Source organism: Balaenoptera acutorostrata, chromosome X (genome assembly GCF_949987535.1).
Source record: "Balaenoptera acutorostrata chromosome X, mBalAcu1.1, whole genome shotgun sequence".
Taxonomy (NCBI): Eukaryota; Metazoa; Chordata; class Mammalia; order Artiodactyla; family Balaenopteridae; genus Balaenoptera; species Balaenoptera acutorostrata.
Window position 1 is genome coordinate 132,475,307 of NC_080085.1, and position 26,879 is coordinate 132,502,185.

The 26,879-nt window shown below is 51.0% G+C and overlaps 2 protein-coding genes across 2 annotated transcripts; one reads left to right on the top strand and one right to left on the bottom strand.

Annotated features, from left to right (window-relative positions):
- Window positions 1-10,487: 10,487 nt before the first annotated feature.
- Window positions 10,488-15,515, bottom strand: LOC130706336 (GRB2-associated-binding protein 3-like). The gene is made up of 3 exons (XM_057537725.1): window positions 15,474-15,515; window positions 11,933-12,049; window positions 10,488-10,621 (listed from the first exon to the last, which is right to left on the bottom strand). Exons 1-3 carry the CDS (start codon window positions 15,513-15,515, stop codon window positions 10,505-10,507), a joined length of 276 nt encoding a protein of 91 aa, XP_057393708.1. The 3' UTR covers window positions 10,488-10,504.
- Window positions 15,516-19,888: 4,373 nt separating this feature from the next.
- On the top strand, window positions 19,889-21,105 carry LOC130706524 (EKC/KEOPS complex subunit LAGE3-like). The gene is made up of 3 exons (XM_057539039.1): window positions 19,889-20,174; window positions 20,479-20,607; window positions 20,799-21,105. Exons 1-3 carry the CDS (start codon window positions 19,903-19,905, stop codon window positions 20,908-20,910), a joined length of 513 nt encoding a protein of 170 aa, XP_057395022.1. The 5' UTR covers window positions 19,889-19,902; the 3' UTR covers window positions 20,911-21,105.
- The last annotated feature ends 5,774 nt before the right edge of the window (window positions 21,106-26,879 follow it).

Here is a 26,879-nt window from a genome sequence, read left to right on the forward strand (position 1 = left end):
AGAGAAAGCCCTCGCACAGAAACGAAGACCCAACACAGCCAAAAATAAATAAATAAATAAATAAAAATTTTTAAAATGTACTGATAATATGCTTTAAAAGAAAAAAATTAACACCCAGTGCTGACTAGGTTGTAGTCAATGGGTATACTATACTGGTGACAGTGTGAACTGATGTAATTCTTTTTGGCAAAAAATTTGCAATACATTTGAAAAGAAACATACATCTATTGCATGGGATACTGGACATCCTGTAGCTCAGCATCTACACTTTGTCTCCTTCTCCTCCGACACTGGACAGAAATAATTCCATATTTCCAAGGTGCCCCACAGTATCAGTTACCTGGGTGTTATCTGACATCCTCAGATACATATGAGGATGAAGGATGAGAAATATTAAACCCAGACCCAGGAAGTATGAGTATATATTAGGAAAAGGATACCACAAAGAAACGAAGACTCAAGTATTAAGAAGAAATTTGGGGGCTTCCCTGGTGGCGCAGTGGTTAAGAAGCCGGCTGCCAATGCAGGGGACACGGGTTCGAGCCCTGGTCCGGGAAGATCCCACGTGCCGCGGAACAACTAAGCCCGTGCGCCACAACTACTGAGCCTGCGTGTCACAACTACTGAAGCCCACGAGCCACAACTACTGAAGCCCTTGCGCCTAGAGCCCGTGCTCCGAAACAAGAGAAACCACCGCAATGAGAAGCCCGTGCACCGCAACGAAGAGTAGCCCCCCCTTGCCGCAACTAGAGACAGCCGCGCACAGCAACGAAGACCCAACGCAGCCAAAAAGAAATTAATTAATTAATTAAAAAAAAAGAATATATATTTAAAATATCCTGCTGGTCAGCAAGAAGATAACAGCAATACCAATGTTTTTGGAAATGGGTGAAGGATATGAATAGGCTAGTTACAGAAAAGGAAATCCCCAAAGGTCGCAAGAATATAGTAGGAGTGCAGACGGGTACAGCCATAGCAGAGAGCAGCGTGGCACGACTGAATCCAATGACGGCTGCCCATCCCTAAAGCCCAGCAATTCTGCTCCTGGGAACTTGCCACTGGTCCCCTTAATGGGTATGTATGAGGATGTCCATCAGGTATTTTTCGCGGAGGCGAGAGTCAGAGCCCCCTAGACGTCCCACTGACCCTCCTTCTGCCCTTATTTCAGACCCTCAGGTGGGCCTGGTTAATTCATGAGTTTCCTCTTGTGATATGGACGACAGCAGAAGCCAACTTGCTAGACCCTTGCTCAGTACATTCTCTGGGCTTTTCCCACACATGTCCAACCAGTGTCCACGCCTACTCACTACCTACCCATGTGAGTCCGGTTCTGCAGTGATGGTTTTTTTCCCTTTTTCCAGTGATGATGATTAAAACCTATTTGCTAAACCTAAAACTAAAAAACTATAAGAATGTCTGCTCATGGCTGCCCCTCTGCAACTCCCACAGGGGAACCTGGGACAGAGAGCTCATTGAGTCTTCCGTAAGTGACTGTGAGGCTTTAATTCCCACTTGGCTTTCGTACAGGACCGCGGCTCGGCCTCCCTAGGCAGTCGGCGGTGGTGGGAGTGGGTACAGCGTGGAGATCAGCAGATGCAGGGCCCCTGCTGCGTCTGGAGAGCCAGTGTTAAAGCTTCACCAGTGCAGCACTGGCAGCCCGGGCGAGGGCGCCTGCTGAGTGAGCGTCCACCTTGGGGCAGCCTCTGGGGCCGAGGGCAGGGCTGCGGAAGGACGGTGACCAGCCCAGCAGGTGGAGGAGTGGCCTGCAAACAGCCGAGAGGAAGCCAGACCGGCCCGTGTCACCTCCTGGCCCTGGGACGCGAGGGGCCGGGCCGGCCCAGGGGGGACCTGTGAGGCCTTGGCTGGCGCATCTCTCAGGACAGCTGACGTGGATCAGCTCTCCGGCAGGAAGGATGCTGTTTCTGGGTTCGGTCAGGTAAGCCAGTGGCTCCGCGCTAAGAGTACGCACGGGAATCTAGCCCGGGTTAGCTGAGCAGCGCTGGCCTATGGCCTGAGCGTCCAGTCCCTCCCCCTCCCCCTCCCCCAGCTCACCCATGGAAGCCCTAAGCCCCCCACGGGATGGACTCTGGAGGCGGGCCTTTGGGAGGTAATAGGGTCTGGACGAGGTCATGCGGGTGGCACCTCCATGATGGGGTCAGTGAAGACGCCCACCAGCCCTGACCTCCCAGCTCGGCGGAGACCCCGCTGCTTGGAGGTCCTACGCTTCCCCTGCTGTTTGCGGTTTACTCTGGGCTTTACCGGGGGGCAGGGTCGGAGGGCTATGGGGGTGCGTGGGTGGCCCTTATTGCCTGGAGCAGATGGTTTGGGAGACGGGTCAAGGCCTCGGGAACGGAAAGGCGGCGTTCCCGTCTCGGTGGTGACTCCGTGGGCACTCGGCACCCGCCCCACGCCGCCCGGCGCCGGACAGGAGGGGCAGGTCTGCGCAGGCGCATCCGGGGCGCCCAAAAGGAGCGGGGCTTCACGCCGGAACTGAGTCTGTGCAGCCCGACGGGGCCTCTGGGGCGGCCCGTGGGGGGCAGGGCGGCAGCCAATCCGGAGCCGGGAGGCGTCGTCAGGGGTGTCTGCGCAGGCGCCCTGGGCGTCCCGGGGCCGAAGGGGCGGGGCCGCGTGAGGCGCGCAGGCTCTCTCCTCGGCTCTCAGAGGGACGCGCGGCGGCCATGCAGGCCCCGGGGGACGGCAGCGCGGCAGGCGCAGGGGGCCGAGGTGGCCAGCAAAGCTCCGGAACTCCTGGTTGCCAGAGAAGATCAGGTAGCCCTGAAGGCGAGGGTGGTCCCCGGCGCCCGGAAGCCCGGCGTGGGCCTGGCCGAAGAGGAGCAGCGATGGGAGGCCCTGCTGCAGGCCCTCAGGGTAGGCGGGGGTCACGTGCACTAAGACGTGGTGGAGGTGCAGCGCTCGCGGCTGTCCGGCCTGGAAGAAGACAGCTGGTGCTGTATCCTTTCCGTGGAGCCTCCCTGGGCTGGGGTAGCGGTGCGGTGGCCGGATACGTGGCGGCCGCCTGCGGAGGGGACGGAGGGGAGCGCAGGGCGCAGTCAGGGGCAGCAGGGGCGGGCAGCCTGGCAGGAAAGGGGATTGTCAATGGCTGAGGAGCCTGGAGGGTGGGGAAGGACCGAAGGGTTAGGGAGGCGGCTCCGGGCGGTCTCATCCTGGGGTAAAAACGGGCCTCTGAGGTGTGGGCAAGCCGGAGATACCAGCAGATTCAGTAGCGGATGGTGCCTTAACCACGTCTCCCCCAGCAACCTCACAGTGCCTTTCCGATCCCCCCTGGAGGCACACATGGCCCACAGAGCTCTGATCGCAGGTGCCCAGCGTGACCCAGGCGTGATTCAGCAGGAATATACAGTGAATGGCAGTGCCCTAACTATGTGAGTTCCAGAAGAGTCTGCCGTGGGCGGGGGTCGGTGGCAGGTGCTGGGATCTGATCTCTGTCTTAAGAGTGCTGTGATGGGGCCGCCCATATAGGGGCTTGGTATAAGGAGGGGGCTGGGGGCTGGTGCCCTGGACCTACGTGAGCGATCTCCCCTTTAACCTGATTTCCCTTTTCCCTCACTTGTAGTAGATGGACTGCTGAAGACCTTGATCTCTTTCGAATTTCCATCGACTCCGTCTTCGATCACCTTTCCCGGGTGATTGGGAATATTCAGCACCTTTGGCTCCCGCCTCCCTAAAGGCTACGCGAAGGAAAGGGGGCTGAGGGCTAACCTTGTGTCCCCTACTAGGCAAGGCTTAGGGAATTCAAACTTGAGTAATCACCACTTTGTTATTTGGGTTTAATGTTTTGCCAGTACTGGCCCTTGGTATCTCTTGGTTCACTTGTTTGGTTTCCCTGCGGCTCGAGGAGTGGGATGCTTCAATGTGTATTACTGCAGAAAATAAAACTAGGCTACTGTTTTGTGTCACAGTTTCTTTTCAGCTGATGCATTTCTGGATTTTTTATCTTTGTCCTCGTGTTGGAGGGAAGGTTCTGGAATTCAGATATTCCAGTAGTACAAGGTAATTGAAGACAGTTTAGGAAAATGAAAATCAAGCCCGATGTTCAGCACTAACTACTGTCAACATTTTAGAACTAATTTTTTAGTTGTACTTGCACGCTAAATGTATAACGGTATGCAATGTAGAAGTCATCAAGTTTAGCGTTAAATTTTTTCCTGACTTTTTTTCATTTAACATACTAGCTTCTCCACATTCTAAAAACTCTTCAAAAATATGTTATTGAGTGAAGGTATATAAGATGCATCATAATGTAATCATTGAACATTTAAGTTGTTTTCAGTTTTTTCATTGCTACGGTTAACGATTCAATGGAATTCATGTATGTAATTCTTTCCATGAATGGTTATTTCCTTAAAGTATATTCCAAAAGTTAGAAATATTGATCTAAATGTTTACTTTTCTATTTCTTTTTTGAGACTCTTGATCACAGGGAATTCCCTGGCAGTCCAGTGGTTAGGACACCGTGCTTCCACTGCAGGGGGCACGGGTTCGATCCCTGGTTGGGGAACTAAGATCCTGTAAGCCACGTGGCATGGAAAAAAAAAGAGACAGAGAGAGAGAGAGAGGAAACAGACTGTCTTTAAAAAAAAAAAAAAGACTCTTGTCACAATTTCTCTTCAGAAAATACACCTACTACCAGATTTCTGGTTTCCTAACATCCTTGTCACAATTGGCTTGGTTTCCTACTAGAATTAAAAACTTGGTTTGCACAAGAAGAGAAAAGCCCTAGGCACAGTAAAATAGCAGTGTTGTGGCTGACTGGACTTGTTTCAGATCAGTGCAGAAAAGTGCTGGTACAAGAACAATTAGTTGAGCGTTTGGGCAGGCGGAGTTAGCTCCCGCTGATATCCTTTATCCTGTGATCTTGCTAAACTCACTGACTGGTTCTCCTCACTCTTGTACATTGCATTCGGTTTTCTACATAGACAATCACGTTGTCCGCAGAGAAAATTTTACTTCTTCCTTTCCGATTGGGATGTCTTTTATCAATTGATCTGTCTCCTCATAACGGGCTGGAGTTTTCTGAATCTTAGCATACCCTTTTCCTTGGGTGCTGGGTATTTTTTTTCCTAAGTATATTCCAGAACTTCAAAAAATCTAATATTGTTAACTTACTTGGAAACAGTTTGATCCTTCTGAGTCTTGCCTTGAGACTTTATGGGTGGGAGCAGAGCAGCTTTTAGTTTTCCACACTACTGAGACAAGATCCCTCTGAGTACTGTATATGATGTCACCCGAATTCGGAGTTTCGACTAGCGGACCCTCCGCCCTTGGGCACGGTTCTCCCCCTGTGCCGCTGTGTCCTCTCCGGTCCTCCACCCGCCAGCTCCGGCTGCCTGCACTCTGCGATCCACCCCCGAGACCCGGGGAGGCGGCTGGACTCGGTCCGGACAGTCCGTGTAGACAGCAAGCTGGGGCAGCTGCACGGCTCACCTCTTCGGGGTCTCAGCTCCCAGAGGTCACTGAGGGTCCTCCCTCGCCTGAGGCCCAGTTTCTTCACAGCCTGTGTTTCATATCTTTTGGCTGCATTTAGGGGATTCTTGCCAGCCAGTGGCGGGGAGATCCGGTCCCTGTTCCTGCATGTGCATGAGCGGAGTCTGCCGGGACAGAACCCAGAGAGCTCTGGCCGCGTGGGCTGGAGGGAGGGGGACGCTGGTGCTGGGGATGGTGGCGGTGGGCATGGCGATGACGGTGATGAAGGAGCATCTCCCCCGCCGGCACGCAGCAGCTCTGGTGGCTACAGTGATCCTGCCTTTCAAAATGTAAGTCAGGTCACGTCTCCCCTGCCTAATTCCCGTCACGGGCTCCATTCTCACCCAGAACATAAGCCAGAGGTCCTTGTAATGGCCAGCAAGCCCCCACATTCTAATCTGTGAATCCCCCATTGCCCCTCTTACCTCCTCTGCTCTCTCTTGCTCACTCCACGCCAGCCACGCTGGCCTCTTGCCTGTGCCCTCAACATTCCAGGTTTTCTACTGAGTTAGGGCTTTTGCACAGTCTGTTCTCCCTGCCTTGAATGTGCTCTCAAATACTGCGCCTGGCTGACTCTCTCATCTCCTGCGAGTCTGCCCGGATCTCATCTTCTCACCCTACTTCTTCCTGTGGCCACCAACAGCGCAGTGTGCAGCCAATCCTCTTCATGCTCTTCTTTTCCACACCACTCATCACCTTCTCTAATACAGTATAATTTACAAGTTGACTTTTTATTTCCTGCCTCTTCCCCATAGAGATAACCACTATTCTGACTTCTACCACCGTAGAGTATGAAAGTGAATTAAAAGTCTCATGTTGAAGACCTAAACAATGGACATGATTTAAAATTTCAAGACAGATATAAAACAGTTAGGATGCAATTGTTCATGCAAAGGTAAGCAAAAGATAAAACTCATGGAAATGGAGGCTTTGACCATGAAACCAAGACCAAAACAACAGTGCTGGACAGAAGCCAAATGGCTCTGATAAGGCAGAGGGGACGCGTGCCATGGATCGTTCTGCCTTCCCCGTGGAGCTCCCCCAGGAACCGATGTCTGTATGCGGCGGCAGAGTGGGGTCAGGTTCGTTACCATCCCCGTGGAGCTCCAGTGACCTGGCAGCCTTGACTGTCCCCGCGGCTCTCCAGCCCCCCTCTGCCATCGGTGAAGTGCCTGTGGCGGGGAGTGTGCGTCTCAGCTCTGCTGTCTCCCGTCGGGCCCCCTGCTCCAGCCTCCACCACTGCCACTCGCTCTCAGTTGCAGAAAATAAAAACTAAATTTATAACAACAAATGACAATTAAAATAAGGAAATGATAACGATAAATGCAACTTAAGATCAAGGAAAATAAAGAAGTAGAAAGCTGGCAACTTAGGGAGCTGTCTGCTGAAGTAAAGGGGCCAGAGCACGAGGGGCCTGGGGCTCAGAGACCTTTAGGTCAGGTTTCCCGGCCCCTGCTTCTGAGGTTAGCCCTGTGGGCCGACCTGCTCTCCTTTAGGTCAAGGGCTCGGTCTGGAGTGTGTGTCAGGAAAAAGCGTTCATGGTAATCAGCCTCGTACTTGACCAGGGGGAGGAATTTCACGTGGCTTCTCCTCCTTCCTCTCAGCACCAGGACTCCCGTTGGCTGTAGGGTCTCTGCTTTTGGCCTGTTTTCCCCAGACCTGAGCCCCTGCTACTCTGGCGGTCTCTGCCTCACATCGTGGCCTAGAGATGCTGCTGACCTGGCAGCCAGGGCAACTGGGAGTCTCAGCCATAGGGAAAAGGGAGGCGGTGGCACAAGAGACCCCCTCTGGGGAGAAGCAAGCTGGGCGCTGTTGCTTTTTAATGTCAGTAATGACAAAGGTGGTGTTATACGTGGCATCTGGCAGAGCCGGTAACTTTACTGCCAATGATCGGAGCTAGTTGCTGACCCAGGTGTCAAGATGTGGTTTGGCTGAGCAGGAGCAGCGCTGCTTACAGCCACCCGCTCAACTGTTTGCAGCGAAGTAACATGGATGCAGGTCATGCCATGGGAGTCAGGTGAAGTCTGTTGTACTTGAAAATGGCAATGAAGTCTACTTCCACTTATTCAGGTTTCAGAATGTGTCCCGTAGTTTTTCAGATGTCGTCACTTAAATAAGAGGGCACTTAGGTCACGATTCCTCTCCTTATAAGACTTTTATTAATGCCAGACATGAAATAGTAAAAGCGTAGTGAATTGTTAAACATCTGCACGGTTGTGGATACAAAGGTGGTTTGAACGGGGCCCGAGGAGGAGGCCTTGAGAGGGGGGAAGCCAGGCCTAAGGGGAGCCATCAGTCTCGACCCGGACCCAACGGCCACGACTCAGCTGCTGCTTGCTGCGTGGTGAAGTGGCCTGGACACTGAGTCCCCAGGGTCACACCATGCGCTTGTAGCCAGGCTGTGTGCTGGGCCTCAGGGCTCCTCCCTCCCCAAGGAAAGCTTAACTCCCAACGTTCCTGGGCCTGTGGACTTAGGCTTGAGACCCTTCGGTCCCCCTTTCTGCATGACAAAACCCCTGATCTGGAAGTATTTCCTAATGAAAGGAGACGGAAGGAAACGGAGCAAAAAGGAGCTACAGAAAATAATGCGAGATTAATTGCTGCACTGTCCTGTTGATTCCCAGATCTTCTAGAAAGGTGTACTCTGCGCAGTGTACAGACATGCCATGTGTACTTGACTTGGAGTGGTATCTGGGATCATTTCTGGTAAAAAAAAACCAAAAATCCCTCAGACCCCATCAGAATCATAGCCCTCCATTACACGTGGATTACCTCTGCCGGAAAACAAGATTTGGCCGGCATCGTTGTGATTTACGGTGCCTTTCTCAGGAGCATATGCTGCCGTCAGCTCAAAACTACCTGTATTTTGTGTCCCTGAATCATTATGCCTTTGTGTAGCCATCCATTAGCAGTTTTGTCAAAGCAAGACATAATCCCATACACCCTGGGAATCCCATACACCCAAGACATAATCCTATACGCCCTGGCGAAGTCATATTTTTTTAAATCCCTAATCACTTCCAAACAAGTCACACTGCTCAAGTGTCTATTGTTTCGTGCAGTAAGTATGTCCCTGGAAACGTTTTGTAGAAACAGATTTTTGTTTTTGGGTCAACTGGATGACATTTCACTGCCGACAAAATTTCAGCTGCCTTTACTATTCCAATCTATCCTCAACCTGCTGAGGTACTTGACACTTGGACGAACAGTTTTTCTGCACTGGCCTTGGTCAGGCAATCAGTGACCTAAACACAGGTGGCCCACACATAGGGAAGCCACCGTCTATGGGAACTGGCAGTCCGTAGCCCTGGATTCCTGCCTGAGGCTCTGTGACTCCTTGCAGGTCACAGAAGGAAGAAGGCAGCTCCTTACAGGCTCTGGCCGGGGAGCCGGCCGTGGGCTCAGGGGGCCCTCTCGTGGCTCCACCCAGGCTCACTAAGGACTCTTAACTTAGTCCAAGCCCTTGGCAATTGCCCCCCGTCTTGCTCTGGGAAGAAAACGATGTCACCAGACCGTGCTGCTTTGAACATCAAAATTACTTCTTTTCTGGTCTGAAAAACCAAGATTTTGGCACTTACCTTCGGAGCAGTTCGAGACCCTGAAACCCTGCAGCAAAGCCTACAGTTGCCCTGCCTAACCCTGGCTGCCGCAGACCTGCCCGCCTACGTGATCCATCCCCGTATATGAGACACCGTGGCCGAGCAGTGGGCCAGAACCTGCCGACTACCCAGTTGTTCAGATTTGTCTTCTGGCTGCAGGTGCTCAGAAGGATCAGGTAGGGGCATTAAGTAAAACTCCGTGCCCAATCGAGCCTGTCGTCTGGGTCCCCTGAACCCCAGTGCCCCAGGAAGGAAGGGGTGACAAGATGCCCTCATTGCATGGTGGGAACGTGTGCACGCTCCAGAGCTAGTCACCACTAAAGCAGAAGGGAAACATTAGCCGGGAAACCCGAGACTTGAAGTCACCGGTTTTTGGTTGGTTTGTTTGTTGTTGTTTTTTGGGTCATAACAATCACTCAGACGCTTGAGTCCAGCACAGTGTGGCCAGGGATAGCTTTCCCCGGGGTGGCAAAGGTTCTTCTGCCAGCACTAGCCAGCTCATGGGACACACATGGCAAGGGGACCATGTGAACCAAGCATGGATTTCACACTGATTGTCGGGAGGTGTGTCTAATGGTAACTGCTGATTATGCTAGAGTGCCCCGTTTGGACACCACACAAAGAAACCCTGGCTCGACAGGCATACCTTTCAAGTGGAAAAGCGCCTGCTCAAAATCCTATGAAAGGGAGAGGAGATGATGAGTCATCCCGTGCCTGCACGCGTCTCCGAAGTTACCCTAAGTGACTGAGGCAGCATGAGATGGCGGAAGGAGCCGGACTCGCTGTCTCGCTCCATGAGTCATCCTGGGCCAAGCGTTCCCTTCTCTGGTTCTTGGTATTGTTTTCCTCGAAGTGGGAGCAGTGATCGCCGCCAAGCCTAGCTTCCGAGGTCTTTGAGGGGAAGAGATGAGACGGTGCGTGTGAAAGCATGCCGGGAAAAGGCCAACAGCAAAGGGACACCCGGCCACAGGCGGCTGCTTAAGCACAACGATGTCCCTAGAGCCACCGGGGTCATCTGATAGGCTCATGCCGGACCTCGGGACTCAATGCTCCTGTCACTCGCATTGTCTTCCTGCCACCATCCCTAGGCTTGGTGTCTTGCACTGTGTCCTCAGGGGTGGGGACAAGATGGTGTCCAGGCGCGTCTCTCCTCGGATCATTCATGATTCCAGCGGAAGCACAGGACAGAGGTCGAGACTTCAGGCGCTGGAGTCAAAAGATGTCATCCCGTTGGCTCCAATCTGCACGTCAAAGGCTCCACTGGAGAAGATTTCTGACGCCTCTTTTGCTTTGGTGGCTCCCACCCTGCCGGGATGGAGCTGTCTACGTCCCGGCGCACCGGCCTGAGGCTCGGCAGGGGCGAGCGCGGCCGCTGACGAGGGCCGACCCCCCTCAGAGCCCCTGCCCGCAGCCCAGCGCCGTCACGCTTTGGACTGCCTCTCGTCCGTCCACTCCTGCTTTGTGCTCTGCAGAGCTTGCGTCTTCTGCTCGTCCACTTGCACGTAGTCTACTCTCTGCTCCTCTGAGAAGAGGAGTTTCTGAAGGGGGAGAACAGAAAGCTTTCGTTACATCCAATTTAAAAATTCGGCACAATGTCAGTCAGTCTCTGGTGGCTTACAGTGTCGAGTATTGGCTGGCCCTCCCTCCTGGGTCGTCACTTGCAGAAGTGTCACGCTGCGTGTGAATGTGCGTGAATCTCTCCTCACCTCTGCTCCCTTCAACTTGGCCCTAGCCAGCTGACTCGCCTTGACCAGTATAACGTGAGTGGGGTGACGGGTGCCCCTCCTAAAGAGAAGAGAGGCGTCCTGCGATCCTGCACTCTCCCTTTTTCCCCTGCTAGGACACCGGCATGCCTCACGTGGGGACCGTGACGGACTGTCCCACAGGCGACAACTGAGAAGCCTTTGCGGTCGAAAGCCGCAGAGATTCGGGGCTTGTCTTCACTGCACAGCCGACCAGAACTGGCTAATGCACCGTCTGTGCTTCTCTGTCTATCCCGCTGACCAGCTTTGCTGGACTATCATTTTAGGTTTGTGGAATGAAACGAAAGGTAAAGGGCAAGTGGGAGCTCATTCAGCAAAAAGGAAGGGAAGCCTCCCAGACTCTTCTTTTCTCCACACACACAAAATGAAATTACACTGTATATTCTGTTCAGCAAGTGATTTTTCTCATCAAACAATAATACACTGTTAGCGCAGTCTAGACTACGACCATCCCTTGCTAAGAAATATCTAGCCGCTGTCCACTGCTTACCAGCCACTCATTCCATGGCTTCCCCTGTGCAGTGACTGACAACAGTCAATGGCTAAGGCCCCTTACACGTATTAACTCACTGAATCCTCACGACAGGCTTCAACATAGGTGTTATTTCTGCTGACCACTCTACAGACAAGAATACTACTCAGAGGAGTCAAAACTGCCCAACCTGGTACTTGAGGCCCTTGACGGAGCTGTTTCAAAGCCAGCTGACAGCTCCCGTCACCACTCCCCAGAGTCTAGCCAAACGGGGCTGTTACTTCTTCCCTCAGCAGGCCCTTCCTATGCCTGGACTACACTTTACCCCACCCTCATCTCTGCCAGAGCAATTTCTCAACAAACCTTATGGTCCGAATTTTGAAGAGCACGAAGACTACGTCCATTTACACATAGACATGCAAAGAACGTTCCCCCCGAGGGAGATACACCAGGACTTCTGGGCGGCAGAATTAGGGCTGATTTTAAGACTCTTCACTGTACGTGCCTGTATGTCTCAGACTTTGCAAAGAGAACATCCATGGTGGAATCATCGAAACAAAATCCAAACCGAAATGGAATCTCCTGGGAATTCTCAGACACAGAGTACTTCCTACCTGCTGCACAGGGGCTGGTGACGCTGAGTTGAAGTCCAGGGCTAAATAATCCAGGCTGAATTTCCTCGTCCACGTCAGGGCTCCACTGCTCAGCAAGTTGGCTTCTCCGTGCTCCTCCTAGAAACCAACGTCACAGGATGCGCGTTACCAATTTCGGGCCGGGCCGCCCAGGGGAAGAGCAGCTGCCATCGGACAACAGCGGCCCGACGAGTCCTGTGCAGCTCGGCCTGCACCTCGGAAGGAGAGCTGGCTTTGAAATACAATACAGCCCATTTGGCCTTCACATGAAGCTATGCCTTCATTCACCATTGAAGCAGCTGGCCAAAATCTCCCCCCAAGAAGAAATCATTTCACGGATCTGACAGGCCCATGATACCTTAGAGACTTTAAATCCTGAAAAGGTCAATCACACTTACGAAAGCTTTCGTAAAGACATCCCAAGTGCATTTAAAGATACTTTATACAATACAAACAGGGATAACGTGTGCAGCACACAGCCATGGCATCTCCATCCGGCTTCAGACTACACCACCGCTACACGACACACACGGCACATGCCGAGGGCCCCCTTCTACTGCTGCCTTCTTGCCCCCCAAGGGGGTGAGTGCTATCCTGAACTTGGTGTTTACCACTTTTGTTTTTAAAGATGGTTTTATGAATGTGTGAGTGTCCTTAAGTGACATACTGTTTTGTTTTGCCTGTTTTGAACTTTTATCAATAGAACCGTATTGTATGCATTTTTGGTGACTTCAACTTGCGCTCCATTTACATACTTCACATTCACCCATGTCAGTGCCCTATTTCATTCATTTTCATTAGCATACATGATTCCATCGCATAATTTATTTAACTGTTCCACCAACAACAGACATTTGAGTTGTTTCCAGTTTGGAGGCTCTTACAAGCAATGCTGCTGTGAGCATTCATGCACCTGTGGAAGAATTTCTAGGGCGTGTCCCTGGGATGGGGGCCCCTTCAACTTGACTATCACCAGCCTGATATGAGGAAAATGGTACTTTACTGTGATTTGATTTTCCACGCCCTTGATAACTTAATTAATTGGCCATCCTTTCATATGTTTACGGGTCATTTCTTTTTTTCTCTTCTGTGAATTATCTGTTTTAGGTTTGTTTTTGTTTTGCTAATTTTTACACTGAAGTGTTTGTATTTTTCTGATTTTTCTCAGTACTCCCTCACGTATCTAAGAGACTAATAATTTGTTGGTTATGTGTGTTGCTAATAGCCCATCACAGTCTACAGTGGGTTTTTCTTGGTGTTTTTTAAGTTAAGAATTGTTCTCGCTTTTAATGTAACATATCAAGATTTTCCTGAGTAGCTTCTTGCTCCTGTATTTTGTTTAAAGCGTTCTTCCTATGCTGAGGTTGTAATTTGTTTTCCCACATCTTCTTCTAAGTTATAACGTTTTTTCCTTTACATTTAAGTAATAATCTAACCTCAACTCATTTTGACATGTGGTGGTGACACAGGGATACAATTAATTGCCTTTTGTTCTGTTTGTACCCCACGTGGGCAGCCCTCCTTTCCCCAGGAATGCAGCCTCTGTTCACATATCACGTTCCCATATGTGACTGGCTGGTCAGTCCTGCTGACTGTTTCTGCTGCATCTGAGACACTCACATCGCTTTTCTCCTTTAACGTGTTAATGAGCTTGACTGACTTGATAAGATTCCTTTAATTTATGGCCCTGACAGCTCACCTCTCGGGGGGTATTTGTAACAATAAGAGACTTGAAAAAAAATGTTTCTCCTTCTGGCACAGTTTTTGTTTCTTCCAACCTGTTTGTTTGGTTTCTGTCTTTATGCTAGAGCTTCCCTGAGATGTCTGATAAAATCATTGGCTGTCTGCTCATATTTAAGAGTGAAAGGCCAAAACGCTGATCCGAAGCTCCGACTATATGGGTGGTGCTTGTCAGCTGTGGGGTTCACTGCAAGGTGACCTTGCCGGACGATTTTCTGGGGGTGCCCCTAATATTATGACCCATGTCTTGCCTCTTGGGCTGCTCAAATAGGTCAGAGAACTGTCTTCGAATCTCTAGACCCAATTGTAAAGGTCTGGTTGTCAACATTCTGGAAGAGAGCCGCTGGAAAAGGGCTCGGGAAAGGCTCGCGTATCTATTGTGCCTATTTACTTACGTTGTTTTCAGCCTAGTATTCTCGGTCAGATGTGTCTAGCATCCCCCAGGGCAGAGACCCCTTGTTTTACTCTCTCCAGAGACTACACTTCATCTTTTGTGTGAAGTAGGAGAGGGGAAGTCACAGAGGTCAGCCTCCGGGGAGTGGGGGTCTTGCCTTCCCCCGCAGTGTATTTAGGATTCAACTCTCTTGGGTCTGATAAATCATTTACTACAAATCCACCTGCTTTCCAGTTTCCAATACGTTACTGTGTTGTCTTCTTCAGTTCTTCACAGCCGCGTGGGTTTATGCCTTTAACAAATCCTTCACTGTGATTTTAGAGGATGGTTTGGGACGGAGGGAAAACAGAAGTCCGTGGTCAATCTGCCGTCTTTACCGAGATGTCCATGAACAGGTTCTCAAATGTTAAACCCACTTTGCGTACCTGGAAAAATTCCGACTTGTTCGTGCATATTTTTTAAATTAATTAATTAATTAATTTATCTTTGGCTGCGTTGGGTGTTCGTCGCTGCGTGCGGGCTTTGTCTAGTTGAGGCGAGCGGGGGCTACTCTTCGCTGCGCTGCACGGGCTTCTCATTGCGGTGGCTTCTCTTGTTGGGGAGCACGGGCTCTAGGAGCGTGGGCTTCAGTAGTTGTGGCACGCGGGCTCAGTAGTTGTGGCGCACGGGCTTCGTTTCTCCGCGGCATGTGGGATCTTCCCCGACCAGGGCTCGAACCCGTGTCCCCTGCATTGGCAGGTGGATTCTTAACCACTGCGCCACCAGGGAAGCCCGTTCATGCACATTTTCAGGTTTATAAAGTGCTGAACTTATTTTACTAAAATCTTTAGGATTCCTTATGTAAACAGCTTTACTGAGATAGAATTCCATACCATGCAATTCGCTCACTTAAAGTGTACAATTCGGTGGTGCTTAGGATATTCACATGTTTGTGCAATCATCACCTCAATTTTAGAATATTTTCATCACCCCCAAACAAAATCCTGCACCCCTTAGCCGTCATCCCCTAGTCCCAGTCTCTCCCCAAGCTCTAGGCAACCACCACGAATCTAATTTCTGTCTCTATAGGTTTGCTATTCTAGACATGTCATACAAATGGAATCATACAATACGTGGTTGTGATACTGTGATTTACAAGAAATATATATTTGGTCGTTCAGATGACCAAATATTTATTTCTCATATATAGTTGGTCTTCAGTCCACAATTCCTGGGTCACAGCTCCCAAAGCCCTTCGAATTTCCTACGTGTTGAGAATGACAGAGATGTCGCTTATGACAGGAACGAGGTGACTTTTAGGTGGCACCTAACAACGTGCCTCCTACTTGCCAGGAGAACCAACCATGTGGTCGGAAGCTTGGAACTTTCAGCCCCACTCCCCGGCCCCACCCGATCTCCGGGGAGTGGGGAGGGGCTGGAGCTTGACTCCATCGCCAACGGCCAATGATTTCACCAGTCACACTGTATAATGAAGCCTCCATAAAACCCAAGAGGACTGGGTCCAGAGGGCTCCCGGGTTGGTGAACACGTGGGGGTGCTGGGAGAGTGGCCCCTGGTGACGGCGTGGAAGCTCCGGGCCCTTTCCTCATGCCTCGCCCTGTGCCTCTCTTCCATCTGGATGTTCATCTGCATCCTTTATCATACCCTTTTAGAATAAACTGGTAAACGTAAGTAAGTGCTTCCCTGAATTCTGTGAGCTGCCCTAGCGAATGAGTCAAACCCAAGGAGGGGGACGTGGGGACCCCCCATCTGTAGCCAGCCAGTCAGAAGCACAGATAACAACCTGGGACGGTGACTAGCAGCTCAATTTGGAAGGGGTGGGCGGTCCTGTAGGACTGAACCTGCAACCTGTGGAATCGGATGCTATCTCCCGGGAGAAAGGGCCAGAATGGAGTTGACTCCTCGGACACCCTGCCGGTGTCCGAGAATTGCTTGGTGTTATGTGGGAACCCACCCCAGCCAACACACACACATCCTGGAACTGGGTCCAGAAATCCAAAGGAGTGGTCTTTTGTGACTGGCTTCTTTCACTCAGCGTATTGTTTGCAAGGTTCATCCTTGTTGTCTCATGGATCTGATTTCATGGTATGGCTGCATAACACTCCATTGTGTAGCCATACCACATTTTATTCACCCGTTCAGCATTTGGTGAACACTTCGGTTGCTTTCGCTCGTTGGCCATTATGAAGAATGATGCTATGAACATTCACGTGCAAGATTTGGTTGGACTTGTTCTTGCTTAGGAATTTTAACCTGCATGAATGAGTGAGATTGATATATAATTTTCTACTTGTGTTAGTGCTCTTTGTTTTGGTATCAAGTTATTTTAGCCTTACAAAATAAGCTGTGTAGTATTTCCTCTTTTTGCCTTTCCCTGGAGGTGCTTGTGTAAGACTGCAATGATCGCTCCCTTTTGACAGAAGGTTTCTGTAAAGTTTTGGGGGCCTCGTGATCCTTTGTAGTAAAAACTTCCCTACGTATTCAGTTTCTCTAATAATTTGTGTTTTCTGTTTTTACTTGAGTCAGTTTTTAATAATATTTTTCTGAGAATTTGCCTGTTTTCACTAAAGTTTTCAAACTCACTCAATATGAAGTTGTTCATACTATTCTCACGTCATTAATCTCTGATGTATTTGCAATTATTACCTCCTTTGCATTCTTAATATTGTTTATTTGCATGCATTGCTTTCTCTTGATTGGTTGCGTTCAATTTTAATCTCTTAAAAGAGCAAATTAGGTCGGTGGTGATTCTAATTTTGCTGTTTATTTTGTTAATTTCTGTTCTCACTTTTATTCATTTTCCTTTCATGGGGTTTACTTCTTCAATTTATTATTATGAAAACTTTCTAATAATCAGCCAAATTGAAGAAGATATGCTATGAACACCCATATACCTACCATCCACATTCTACCACTAACATCTGACTACAGTGAACTATTTGTGAGTCTTTGGACTGAGGATTGGTGTCTTTCATGAACTGTGAGAAACTGACATTATCCCTTCACATACTGCTTCTCTATTTTTTCCCTATTATCTCCTTCTGTAAGGCCGACTGGACAAATGTTTGACCTTCTCATGCTATCTTCCGTTTCTCAACTTTGTTTGTGTTTTTATCTCCTTGTCCTGACTTATCAGTAACTTCAAAACTATATTCTAGTTCACTACATTACTCTTCGGGTTTAGTCTGTTTAACTCACCCATTGAGTTTCTAATTACATCCCTATTTTTATGTCTAGAAGTTCTAAATGGTCTTTTCTAACCCACCTGGTCATTTTTAAATAGTATCTTGTGACTCAGTCCAACTGTCAACTCCTCATCTTCTTTTTTAAATATATAAAACATAGTTATTTTATATGTGAAATCTAATATTTCTAATAACGACTTACTTCTATATGTGATTTTACTTTTTGTAATTCCTATTGATCCTCAGGATTTGCAATTTCTCAATATTTTTGGCCCGAGAGATCCCCTTTCCTTTCTTGGCAGTTGAGTTTTGGATTTAAAAAATACATTTAAAACTATATTCTCTACCATTTTAAGATGATTTTTAGATGGTGGTCATGTGGTTTTCACAGTACCTTGCCTACTGAAGTGCTTCATCAAAGTTTAAAAAATAGAACAGGGACTTCCCTGGTGGCGCAGTGGTTAAGAATCCACCTGCCAATGCAGGGGACACGGGTTCGAGCCCTGGTCCGGGAAGATCCCACGTGCCGCGGAGCAACTAAGCCCGTGCGCCACAACTACTGAGCTTGCGTGTCACAACTACTGAAGCCCGCGAGCCACAACTACTGAAGCCCTTGCGCCTAGAGCCCGTGCTCCGCAACAAGAGAAACCACCGCAATGAGAAGCCCGTGCACCGCAATGAAGAGTAGCCCCCGCTCGCCGCAACTAGAGAAAGCCCACGCACAGCAACGAAGACCCAACGCAGCCAAAAAGAAATTAATTAATTTTAAAAAAAGAATATGTTTTTAAAACATCCTGCTGGTCATCAAGAAGATAACAGCAATACCAATGTTTTTGGAAATGGGCGAAGGATATGAATAGGCTAGTTACAGAAAAGGAAATCCCCAAAGGTCGCAAGAATATAGTAGGAGTGCAGACGGGTACAGCCATAGCAGAGAGCAGCGTGGCGCGACTGAATCCAATGACGGCTGCCCATCCCTAAAGCCCAGCAATTCTGCTCCTGGGAACTTGCCACTGGTCCCCTTAATGGGTATGTATGAGGATGTCCATCAGGTGTTTTTCACGGAGGCGGGAGTCAGAGCCCCCTAGACGTCCCACTGACCCTCCTTCTGCCCTTATTTCAGACCCTCAGGTGGGCCTGGTTAATTCATGAGTTTCCTCTTGTGATATGGACGACAGCAGAAGCCAACTTGCTAGACCCTTGCTCAGTACATTCTCTGGGCTTTTCCCACACATGTCCAACCAGTGTCCACGCCTACTCACTACCTACCCATGTGAGTCCGGTTCTGCAGTGATGGTTTTTTTCCCTTTTTCCAGTGATGATGATTAAAACCTATTTGCTAAACCTAAAACTAAAAAACTATAAGAATGTCTGCTCATGGCTGCCCCTCTGCAACTCCCACAGGGGAACCTGGGACAGAGAGCTCATTGAGTCTTCCGTAAGTGACTGTGAGGCTTTAATTCCCACTTGGCTTTCGTACAGGACCGCGGCTCGGCCTCCCTAGGCAGTCGGCGGTGGTGGGAGTGGGTACAGCGTGGAGATCAGCAGATGCAGGGCCCCTGCTGCGTCTGGAGAGCCAGTGTTAAAGCTTCACCAGTGCAGCACTGGCAGCCCGGGCGAGGGCGCCTGCTGAGTGAGCGTCCACCTTGGGGCAGCCTCTGGGGCCGAGGGCAGGGCTGCGGAAGGACGGTGACCAGCCCAGCAGGTGGAGGAGTGGCCTGCAAACAGCCGAGAGGAAGCCAGACCGGCCCGTGTCACCTCCTGGCCCTGGGACGCGAGGGGCCGGGCCGGCCCAGGGGGGACCTGTGAGGCCTTGGCTGGCGCATCTCTCAGGACAGCTGACGTGGATCAGCTCTCCGGCAGGAAGGATGCTGTTTCTGGGTTCGGTCAGGTAAGCCAGTGGCTCCGCGCTAAGAGTACGCACGGGAATCTAGCCCGGGTTAGCTGAGCAGCGCTGGCCTATGGCCTGAGCGTCCAGTCCCTCCCCCTCCCCCTCCCCCAGCTCACCCATGGAAGCCCTAAGCCCCCCACGGGATGGACTCTGGAGGCGGGCCTTTGGGAGGTAATAGGGTCTGGACGAGGTCATGCGGGTGGCACCTCCATGATGGGGTCAGTGAAGACGCCCACCAGCCCTGACCTCCCAGCTCGGCGGAGACCCCGCTGCTTGGAGGTCCTACGCTTCCCCTGCTGTTTGCGGTTTACTCTGGGCTTTACCGGGGGGCAGGGTCGGAGGGCTATGGGGGTGCGTGGGTGGCCCTTATTGCCTGGAGCAGATGGTTTGGGAGACGGGTCAAGGCCTCGGGAACGGAAAGGCGGCGTTCCCGTCTCGGTGGTGACTCCGTGGGCACTCGGCACCCACCCCACGCCGCCCGGCGCCGGACAGGAGGGGCAGGTCTGCGCAGGCGCATCCGGGGCGCCCAAAAGGAGCGGGGCTTCACGCCGGAGCTGAGTCTGTGCAGCCCGACGGGGCCTCTGGGGCGGCCCGTGGGGGGCAGGGCGGCAGCCAATCCGGAGCCGGGAGGCGTCGTCAGGGGTGTCTGCGCAGGCGCCCTGGGCGTCCCGGGGCCGAAGGGGCGGGGCCGCGTGAGGCGCGCAGGCTCTCTCCTCGGCTCTCAGAGGGACGCGCGGCGGCCATGCAGGCCCCGGGGGACGGCAGCGCGGCAGGCGCAGGGGGCCGAGGTGGCCAGCAAAGCTCCGGAACTCCTGGTTGCCAGAGAAGATCAGGTAGCCCTGAAGGCGAGGGTGGTCCCCGGCGCCCGGAAGCCCGGCGTGGGCCTGGCCGAAGAGGAGCAGCGATGGGAGGCCCTGCTGCAGGCCCTCAGGGTAGGCGGGGGTCACGTGCCCTAAGACGTGGTGGAGGTGCAGCGCTCGCGGCTGTCCGGCCTGGAAGAAGACAGCTGGTGCTGTATCCTTTCCGTGGAGCCTCCCTGGGCTGGGGTAGCGGTGCGGTGGCCGGATACGTGGCGGCCGCCTGCGGAGGGGACGGAGGGGAGCGCAGGGCGCAGTCAGGGGCAGCAGGGGCGGGCAGCCTGGCAGGAAAGGGGATTGTCAATGGCTGAGGAGCCTGGAGGGTGGGGAAGGACCGAAGGGTTAGGGAGGCGGCTCCGGGCGGTCTCATCCTGGGGTAAAAACGGGCCTCTGAGGTGTGGGCAAGCCCGAGATACCAGCAGATTCAGTAGCGGATGGTGCCTTAACCACGTCTCCCCCAGCAACCTCACAGTGCCTTTCCGATCCCCCCTGGAGGCACACATGGCCCACAGAGCTCTGATCGCAGGTGCCCAGCGTGACCCAGGCGTGATTCAGCAGGAATATACAGTGAATGGCAGTGCCCTAACTATGTGAGTTCCAGAAGAGTCTGCCGTGGGCGGGGGTCGGTGGCAGGTGCTGGGATCTGATCTCTGTCTTAAGAGTGCTGTGATGGGGCCGCCCATATAGGGGCTTGGTATAAGGAGGGGGCTGGGGGCTGGTGCCCTGTACCTACGTGAGCGATCTCCCCTTTAACCTGATTTCCCTTTTCCCTCACTTGTAGTAGATGGACTGCTGAAGACCTTGATCTCTTTCGAATTTCCATCGACTCCGTCTTCGATCACCTTTCCCGGGTGATTGGGAATATTCAGCACCTTTGGCTCCCGCCTCCCTAAAGGCTACGCGAAGGAAAGGGGGCTGAGGGCTAACCTTGTGTCCCCTACTAGGCAAGGCTTAGGGAATTCAAACTTGAGTAATCACCACTTTGTTATTTGGGTTTAATGTTTTGCCAGTACTGGCCCTTGGTATCTCTTGGTTCACTTGTTTGGTTTCCCTGCGGCTCGAGGAGTGGGATGCTTCAATGTGTATTACTGCAGAAAATAAAACTAGGCTACTGTTTTGTGTCACAGTTTCTTTTCAGCTGATGCATTTCTGGATTTTTTATCTTTGTCCTCGTGTTGGAGGGAAGGTTCTGGAATTCAGATATTCCAGTAGTACAAGGTAATTGAAGACAGTTTAGGAAAATGAAAATCAAGCCCGATGTTCAGCACTAACTACTGTCAACATTTTAGAACTAATTTTTTAGTTGTACTTGCACGCTAAATGTATAACGGTATGCAATGTAGAAGTCATCAAGTTTAGCGTTAAATTTTTTCCTGACTTTTTTTCATTTAACATACTAGCTTCTCCACATTCTAAAAACTCTTCAAAAATATGTTATTGAGTGAAGGTATATAAGATGCATCATAATGTAATCATTGAACATTTAAGTTGTTTTCAGTTTTTTCATTGCTACGGTTAACGATTCAATGGAATTCATGTATGTAATTCTTTCCATGAATGGTTATTTCCTTAAAGTATATTCCAAAAGTTAGAAATATTGATCTAAATGTTTACTTTTCTATTTCTTTTTTGAGACTCTTGATCACAGGGAATTCCCTGGCAGTCCAGTGGTTAGGACACCGTGCTTCCACTGCAGGGGGCACGGGTTCGATCCCTGGTTGGGGAACTAAGATCCTGTAAGCCACGTGGCATGGAAAAAAAAAGAGACAGAGAGAGAGAGAGAGGAAACAGACTGTCTTTAAAAAAAAAAAAAAAGACTCTTGTCACAATTTCTCTTCAGAAAATACACCTACTACCAGATTTCTGGTTTCCTAACATCCTTGTCACAATTGGCTTGGTTTCCTACTAGAATTAAAAACTTGGTTTGCACAAGAAGAGAAAAGCCCTAGGCACAGTAAAATAGCAGTGTTGTGGCTGACTGGACTTGTTTCAGATCAGTGCAGAAAAGTGCTGGTACAAGAACAATTAGTTGAGCGTTTGGGCAGGCGGAGTTAGCTCCCGCTGATATCCTTTATCCTGTGATCTTGCTAAACTCACTGACTGGTTCTCCTCACTCTTGTACATTGCATTCGGTTTTCTACATAGACAATCACGTTGTCCGCAGAGAAAATTTTACTTCTTCCTTTCCGATTGGGATGTCTTTTATCAATTGATCTGTCTCCTCATAACGGGCTGGAGTTTTCTGAATCTTAGCATACCCTTTTCCTTGGGTGCTGGGTATTTTTTTTCCTAAGTATATTCCAGAACTTCAAAAAATCTAATATTGTTAACTTACTTGGAAACAGTTTGATCCTTCTGAGTCTTGCCTTGAGACTTTATGGGTGGGAGCAGAGCAGCTTTTAGTTTTCCACACTACTGAGACAAGATCCCTCTGAGTACTGTATATGATGTCACCCGAATTCGGAGTTTCGACTAGCGGACCCTCCGCCCTTGGGCACGGTTCTCCCCCTGTGCCGCTGTGTCCTCTCCGGTCCTCCACCCGCCAGCTCCGGCTGCCTGCACTCTGCGATCCACCCCCGAGACCCGGGGAGGCGGCTGGACTCGGTCCGGACAGTCCGTGTAGACAGCAAGCTGGGGCAGCTGCACGGCTCACCTCTTCGGGGTCTCAGCTCCCAGAGGTCACTGAGGGTCCTCCCTCGCCTGAGGCCCAGTTTCTTCACAGCCTGTGTTTCATATCTTTTGGCTGCATTTAGGGGATTCTTGCCAGCCAGTGGCGGGGAGATCCGGTCCCTGTTCCTGCATGTGCATGAGCGGAGTCTGCCGGGACAGAACCCAGAGAGCTCTGGCCGCGTGGGCTGGAGGGAGGGGGACGCTGGTGCTGGGGATGGTGGCGGTGGGCATGGCGATGACGGTGATGAAGGAGCATCTCCCCCGCCGGCACGCAGCAGCTCTGGTGGCTACAGTGATCCTGCCTTTCAAAATGTAAGTCAGGTCACGTCTCCCCTGCCTAATTCCCGTCACGGGCTCCATTCTCACCCAGAACATAAGCCAGAGGTCCTTGTAATGGCCAGCAAGCCCCCACATTCTAATCTGTGAATCCCCCATTGCCCCTCTTACCTCCTCTGCTCTCTCTTGCTCACTCCACGCCAGCCACGCTGGCCTCTTGCCTGTGCCCTCAACATTCCAGGTTTTCTACTGAGTTAGGGCTTTTGCACAGTCTGTTCTCCCTGCCTTGAATGTGCTCTCAAATACTGCGCCTGGCTGACTCTCTCATCTCCTGCGAGTCTGCCCGGATCTCATCTTCTCACCCTACTTCTTCCTGTGGCCACCAACAGCGCAGTGTGCAGCCAATCCTCTTCATGCTCTTCTTTTCCACACCACTCATCACCTTCTCTAATACAGTATAATTTACAAGTTGACTTTTTATTTCCTGCCTCTTCCCCATAGAGATAACCACTATTCTGACTTCTACCACCGTAGAGTATGAAAGTGAATTAAAAGTCTCATGTTGAAGACCTAAACAATGGACATGATTTAAAATTTCAAGACAGATATAAAACAGTTAGGATGCAATTGTTCATGCAAAGGTAAGCAAAAGATAAAACTCATGGAAATGGAGGCTTTGACCATGAAACCAAGACCAAAACAACAGTGCTGGACAGAAGCCAAATGGCTCTGATAAGGCAGAGGGGACGCGTGCCATGGATCGTTCTGCCTTCCCCGTGGAGCTCCCCCAGGAACCGATGTCTGTATGCGGCGGCAGAGTGGGGTCAGGTTCGTTACCATCCCCGTGGAGCTCCAGTGACCTGGCAGCCTTGACTGTCCCCGCGGCTCTCCAGCCCCCCTCTGCCATCGGTGAAGTGCCTGTGGCGGGGAGTGTGCGTCTCAGCTCTGCTGTCTCCCGTCGGGCCCCCTGCTCCAGCCTCCACCACTGCCACTCGCTCTCAGTTGCAGAAAATAAAAACTAAATTTATAACAACAAATGACAATTAAAATAAGGAAATGATAACGATAAATTCAACTTAAGATCAAGGAAAATAAAGAAGTAGAAAGCTGGCAACTTAGGGAGCTGTCTGCTGAAGTAAAGGGGCCAGAGCACGAGGGGCCTGGGGCTCAGAGGCCTTTAGGTCAGGTTTCCCGGCCCCTGCTTCTGAGGTTAGCCCTGTGGGCCGACCTGCTCTCCTTTAGGTCAAGGGCTCGGTCTGGAGTGTGTGTCAGGAAAAAGCGTTCATGGTAATCAGCCTCGTACTTGACCAGGGGGAGGAATTTCACGTGGCTTCTCCTCCTTCCTCTCAGCACCAGGACTCCCGTTGGCTGTAGGGTCTCTGCTTTTGGCCTGTTTTCCCCAGACCTGAGCCCCTGCTACTCTGGCGGTCTCTGCCTCACATCGTGGCCTAGAGATGCTGCTGACCTGGCAGCCAGGGCAACTGGGAGTCTCAGCCATAGGGAAAAGGGAGGCGGTGGCACAAGAGACCCCCTCTGGGGAGAAGCAAGCTGGGCGCTGTTGCTTTTTAATGTCAGTAATGACAAAGGTGGTGTTATACGTGGCATCTGGCAGAGCCGGTAACTTTACTGCCAATGATCGGAGCTAGTTGCTGACCCAGGTGTCAAGATGTGGTTTGGCTGAGCAGGAGCAGCGCTGCTTACAGCCACCCGCTCAACTGTTTGCAGCGAAGTAACATGGATGCAGGTCATGCCATGGGAGTCAGGTGAAGTCTGTTGTACTTGAAAATGGCAATGAAGTCTACTTCCACTTATTCAGGTTTCAGAATGTGTCCCGTAGTTTTTCAGATGTCGTCACTTAAATAAGAGGGCACTTAGGTCACGATTCCTCTCCTTATAAGACTTTTATTAATGCTAGACATGAAATAGTAAAAGCGTAGTGAATTGTTAAACATCTGCACGGTTGTGGATACAAAGGTGGTTTGAACGGGGCCCGAGGAGGAGGCCTTGAGAGGGGGGAAGCCAGGCCTAAGGGGAGCCATCAGTCTCGACCCGGACCCAACGGCCACGACTCAGCTGCTGCTTGCTGCGTGGTGAAGTGGCCTGGACACTGAGTCCCCAGGGTCACACCATGCGCTTGTAGCCAGGCTGTGTGCTGGGCCTCAGGGCTCCTCCCTCCCCAAGGAAAGCTTAACTCCCAACGTTCCTGGGCCTGTGGACTTAGGCTTGAGACCCTTCGGTCCCCCTTTCTGCATGACAAAACCCCTGATCTGGAAGTATTTCCTAATGAAAGGAGACGGAAGGAAACGGAGCAAAAAGGAGCTACAGAAAATAATGCGAGATTAATTGCTGCACTGTCCTGTTGATTCCCAGATCTTCTAGAAAGGTGTACTCTGCGCAGTGTACAGACATGCCATGTGTACTTGACTTGGAGTGGTATCTGGGATCATTTCTGGTAAAAAAAAACCAAAAATCCCTCAGACCCCATCAGAATCATAGCCCTCCATTACACGTGGATTACCTCTGCCGGAAAACAAGATTTGGCCGGCATCGTTGTGATTTACGGTGCCTTTCTCAGGAGCATATGCTGCCGTCAGCTCAAAACTACCTGTATTTTGTGTCCCTGAATCATTATGCCTTTGTGTAGCCATCCATTAGCAGTTTTGTCAAAGCAAGACATAATCCCATACACCCTGGGAATCCCATACACCCAAGACATAATCCTATACGCCCTGGCGAAGTCATATTTTTTTAAATCCCTAATCACTTCCAAACAAGTCACACTGCTCAAGTGTCTATTGTTTCGTGCAGTAAGTATGTCCCTGGAAACGTTTTGTAGAAACAGATTTTTGTTTTTGGGTCAACTGGATGACATTTCACTGCCGACAAAATTTCAGCTGCCTTTACTATTCCAATCTATCCTCAACCTGCTGAGGTACTTGACACTTGGACGAACAGTTTTTCTGCACTGGCCTTGGTCAGGCAATCAGTGACCTAAACACAGGTGGCCCACACATAGGGAAGCCACCGTCTATGGGAACTGGCAGTCCGTAGCCCTGGATTCCTGCCTGAGGCTCTGTGACTCCTTGCAGGTCACAGAAGGAAGAAGGCAGCTCCTTACAGGCTCTGGCCGGGGAGCCGGCCGTGGGCTCAGGGGGCCCTCTCGTGGCTCCACCCAGGCTCACTAAGGACTCTTAACTTAGTCCAAGCCCTTGGCAATTGCCCTCCGTCTTGCTCTGGGAAGAAAACGATGTCACCAGACCGTGCTGCTTTGAACATCAAAATTACTTCTTTTCTGGTCTGAAAAACCAAGATTTTGGCACTTACCTTCGGAGCAGTTCGAGACCCTGAAACCCTGCAGCAAAGCCTACAGTTGCCCTGCCTAACCCTGGCTGCCGCAGACCTGCCCGCCTACGTGATCCATCCCCGTATATAAGACACCGTGGCCGAGCAGTGGGCCAGAACCTGCCGACTACCCAGTTGTTCAGATTTGTCTTCTGGCTGCAGGTGCTCAGAAGGATCAGGTAGGGGCATTAAGTAAAACTCCGTGCCCAATCGAGCCTGTCGTCTGGGTCCCCTGAACCCCAGTGCCCCAGGAAGGAAGGGGTGACAAGATGCCCTCATTGCATGGTGGGAACGTGTGCACGCTCCAGAGCTAGTCACCACTAAAGCAGAAGGGAAACATTAGCCGGGAAACCCGAGACTTGAAGTCACCGGTTTTTGGTTGGTTTGTTTGTTGTTGTTTTTTGGGTCATAACAATCACTCAGACGCTTGAGTCCAGCACAGTGTGGCCAGGGATAGCTTTCCCCGGGGTGGCAAAGGTTCTTCTGCCAGCACTAGCCAGCTCATGGGACACACATGGCAAGGGGACCATGTGAACCAAGCATGGATTTCACACTGATTGTCGGGAGGTGTGTC